General features: G+C 40.6%; 1 protein-coding gene across 1 annotated transcript in view; it reads left to right on the top strand.

The window, feature by feature from the left end:
• The window catches only part of ADAM10 (ADAM metallopeptidase domain 10), a 34,793-nt gene that overhangs the window by 15,347 nt on the left and 15,285 nt on the right, over nt 1-4,161 (top strand). Inside the window, exons 5-7 of the mRNA XM_015811019.1 lie at nt 1,471-1,580; nt 2,409-2,555; nt 3,553-3,645. Of these exons, the coding sequence (XP_015666505.1) occupies nt 1,471-1,580; nt 2,409-2,555; nt 3,553-3,645 (350 nt within the window). The remainder of the gene's footprint in view (nt 1-1,470; nt 1,581-2,408; nt 2,556-3,552; nt 3,646-4,161) is intronic.

Below are 4,161 nucleotides of genomic sequence, written 5' to 3' on the forward strand. Positions count from 1 at the left end.
ATTTCAGCAGGCAGGACTGGCCTAGGGGTATTTTAAAGGGGTTTTAAATTAAATTTTTAGTAGAAGCGGCCAAATTTAAATAGTTATTTTTAATCTTTTTAAATTTTGTATTGTATTATATCATTGTTTTAAACTGGCTGTAAGCCGCCCTGAGTCCTCCGGGAGAAGGGCGGGGTATAAATTTAATAAAATCAAAAAAATCAAAATCAAAATCAAACCTGTCTCTTTGATTGTATTTGCTTGGATAAAAATGATGAAGTTGCAATAAACCTAAAGACAATAGGGGAAGGGGTATAATGTAGAAGCTGATCCAGATCAGCAGATAAAGATCCACAGGTTGAAGGGGGGAGGAAGCACAATCATATAAAATAACAAATGCAAAGAATCTGCTCATGTTACTCTGCTTATCATTCTAAGTGGCACAGGGCCAGGTTATCTGTGGGGCCACCTCTCCCAGAGGGTATCCACCCACTTCTCCCAGGCCAGAGGGGCCACGCTCCCAGTGCCTTCCCTTATCTAGTGGGATCTAGGCAGCAGGCCTTCTCAGTAGCAGCCCCTGCCCTCCCCTGAAATCCAGAAGACTCCTGCCCTCCTCGCCTTCTGGAGAGCCTTGAAGACCTTTTCTCACAAGCACTGAGCTGTAGTGAGGCTGGAGCCCAGTATAGTTGTTTATGGGGTTGTCGAGTATTGTGATTCAAGATTGTACCCAGGTTGATTCTTATGATGCATTGGTTTAAAAGGGAAGTTTCATTTGACTGCTGCTTTATTAAAATATGCAGATTAGAATTGCTTTGTTCTTGTCCCGAAACTGTTTTTAGCCAGCAAGGAGTCAACAATTAATCATTGCCAGGGCAAATCTGATCCCTTGCTTGAAGATTGCTTGGATCCTGACTTCTTTTTTAGAAGGTTTTTGTGCTGCTCATTCCACTGGCTTTGGATGACTGACAATAATACTGCAGTACAGATATCCATAAAAACAACATTAAAAAGCGTGACCAATATAAACAGCAGATAAAGCAATAGCATCAGAAAATCTTAGTTAATATGTTCTAAACTCTTCTAAATGGTAAATAGTGGGGGAATTGCTTTGTTCCCAGTGGAAGATTGTTCCACAATATGCAACCCACATGTACAATTGAGCCAAACATGGGATGTGGCGGTCAAGGGGACCCGCAGCTGCTAGGATTTTGTGCCAAATTTATCTTTAATAGAAAAACAAAGCATATGGGACACCTCGTATTAGCTGTGTAATACTGTTTAATGCCCCACTCTGCAAAAAGAGAGAGGATTATGTAACAGATTGAACTAAGCCTCATTAAAATTGTTATTGATATTGCATATTTCTTCTTTGTCTCTTTCCATTGTTTTGATCCTACTGATTTGAATACATTTTAAAATTAGTAACTGAGTGTCTTAATTTTAAAACCATTTCTAGAGGAAAATATGTGCCAGCAAATCTTTCTGTTTCAGAATATCCCCATAAGTATGGACCACAAGGCGGTTGTGCAGATCATGCCGTCTTTGAAAGGATGAGAAAATACCAAATGGCCGGGGGGGCAGAAGAAGAGCCAAGGCACCAGGTATCAAGCATGGAATAAATGATTGGATAAAATGCCTGTTATCTTTCTTGTGTATCTACTGTTGATCTGACCAGGGAAATTGTATTCTGCTATTGACATGATGTGACACAAAACAAGCTCCTGGTTTATCTAATTTTGAATTGATATGTCATCACTATGTGTTCCTTGCAGTTTTTCAGTTTGAATTTGCCAGATGTTACCAGAAGGTTTTGGGTTTTTTGCAAATATCTACTATGCAGAACTGGCTGAACTTTGCATGTAATAATGTAGAGAATTTTACGTTTCTGCCCCCCCCAACAGTCTTTAAATTATCTATAGTTACAATCCATAGACTGAGTTGATTTATTAGATTTTTAAATTTCTACTAAAATTAATGGCAGGTTTAAGAATATTTTAAGTACCTGATAGCAGCAGGCCCAAAAAGTTGAATTTCCTTGGGCTGCAGAAATGTGGCTTTCCATGATTTGTCCATCCAAGTGGCTCCTGAGGTATTTTGTTTCCTTTCAGTCCTTGGCTAAATTTTGTGTGGGGCAAATTAATTAATTAAGATCTTCAACTCCAAATTACTCTACCGGCACATATACTTAGAGAAATGTGGCTGGCTGCAAGCAGCTGAGATTGTACGGGTGAAAGATGAAGGGGGAGGTACGATGGGATGGAGAAGAGCTGACCTGAAATTGGCACTTTCTGTCACATCACTCCAGAAATGACAAGGTCCATAACTTTGTTTTAGTCCTCTTATTCTCACATACAAGTTGAATCGTTTGAAATGGAAGGCTATATAAATACCTTGTGCCTAAATGTAATTGATTCCTTATGCTTTAGCAGCCATCTGAGGAACAGATCAGAGACGACCCTGAGCTCTTGAGGAGAAAACGAGCCGCGCAAGCTGAAAAGAACACTTGTCAACTCTATATTCAAACCGATCATCTTTTCTTCAGGTATTACGGAACCCGAGAAGCTGTGATTGCACAGGTAAGCTCCTGGTGGTTCCTGCAGAAGTTTGATTTCCTTGTCAAAATAAAGGGCGAGAGTGGAAGAGCTTTCATAGGCCACGATGCAACTTTGAGTGTACTACTACAGGCATTTATTTCCCGCAAATTATGTGTACAAGTGTGATAATTGCAGAATGTGTATTACTTCATGGATGTGCACTGCGGCATCTTTTGAAGAAAAATGACTAAAAAATTTGAATATCCAGTGAAATTTATGAGATTGATAATATTATTGTCGCTCAGTTGTAGAGGACATGCTTTGCCTGTGAACAGCTCTGGGTTATGTCTGTGGCTCTGGCAAGAGGACTGAGAAAGATTCCTGTCTGAATTTCTGAAGAGTTTCTGTCAGTCGCTTTCCGAATTTGTATCTCGTAGATAGCTGTAATCAGACACAATAATGTATAGGGGCCTAGAAGAACTTGGGGAAGCTGGAGGGGGGAGGGGGGTATGCCTCCTTCTGCCTAGAGCCTAGGAGGAGAAATAAGGGAGAGTTCAGTTTCACTCATTTTTTTCCAGGCCAACCAAGAATCATTAATGAAGTCCCTCTCTTTCAGACCAACTCACCTCAACCGATGGTTGTTGTGGAGAAAGGAGGAAGAAATATTATGTATGTTAGCTTCCTTGAGTTTATAAGTAATAAAGCAGCGTAAAAATCTAATAAATAAAAACCACTTTTGGTTGGAAAATCAGCCCCAAGTCTGTTTGCTTTGTTTTGACACTTAACTGTGATTCCTTTTAAATCCTGATATGGAAAGAAGTCAGGAGGTTACTAAAGTGAACCTGAAGTCAGTGTATAGAGGTGGCCTGAGCCAAAGGCTGTGCACAGGTTTCTCTCTGCTTGAGGGCAAGCTGGAGCCTGACTTAGAGACACAGACCAGCACTTGCCCTTGGGCACCCAGAGTTAGAAAAACGGATCTTGCAGGTTGCAGAGGGAAGTGGATCTACCGCCAATGTCTTTAACTTCCTCTTTCTTTTAGATTTCCAGCCATGTTAAAGCAATTGACACAATTTACCAATCTACAGATTTCTCAGGAATCAGAAATATCAGTTTTATGGTAAAACGAATTAGAGTAAGTATACAGAAATGTAACAATGTAAGTCTTATGCACTTGCTGATTTAGTTGTATTTTCCTCTTTTATTGGGTTTCTTCTTCCACTGACAAGCCTTAATAGCTAGTAACTTTATTTAAATGATTGCTTTGCTTTTATGTTGCCATCTTTTACTTGCAAATGTTGGGAAGACATTTGTAGCTTCTTGACTTGACAGTTTGCACAGGCAAAGCTGAAGGGTGTCTCTGCTGCTCAGTTAGTTCCATGTCCTGATTTCTAGAGCAGGGCTTTTCAACCTTTTCACCCATTGTACCACTTTTAGGATATGGCAACATCCGAGTACCACCAGTCGCCTAGCAAGGTGTCAAAAACTTGATGATCCCCACCCCAAAAAAGGAAAAAAAGTGATAAAGTACAGGTAGTCCTCGATTTACAACAGTTCGCTTAGTGACTGTTCGAAGTTACAATGGCACTGAAAAAAGTGCCCCCCCAAGCACAGGCGAGCAAGGCACCTGCCTGCCCACCCGGCCGCGCTC

This window comes from Protobothrops mucrosquamatus, unplaced genomic scaffold, assembly GCF_001527695.2.
Source record: "Protobothrops mucrosquamatus isolate PMUCROS unplaced genomic scaffold, P.Mucros_1.0 scaffold27, whole genome shotgun sequence".
NCBI classification, from domain to species: Eukaryota; Metazoa; Chordata; class Lepidosauria; order Squamata; family Viperidae; genus Protobothrops; species Protobothrops mucrosquamatus.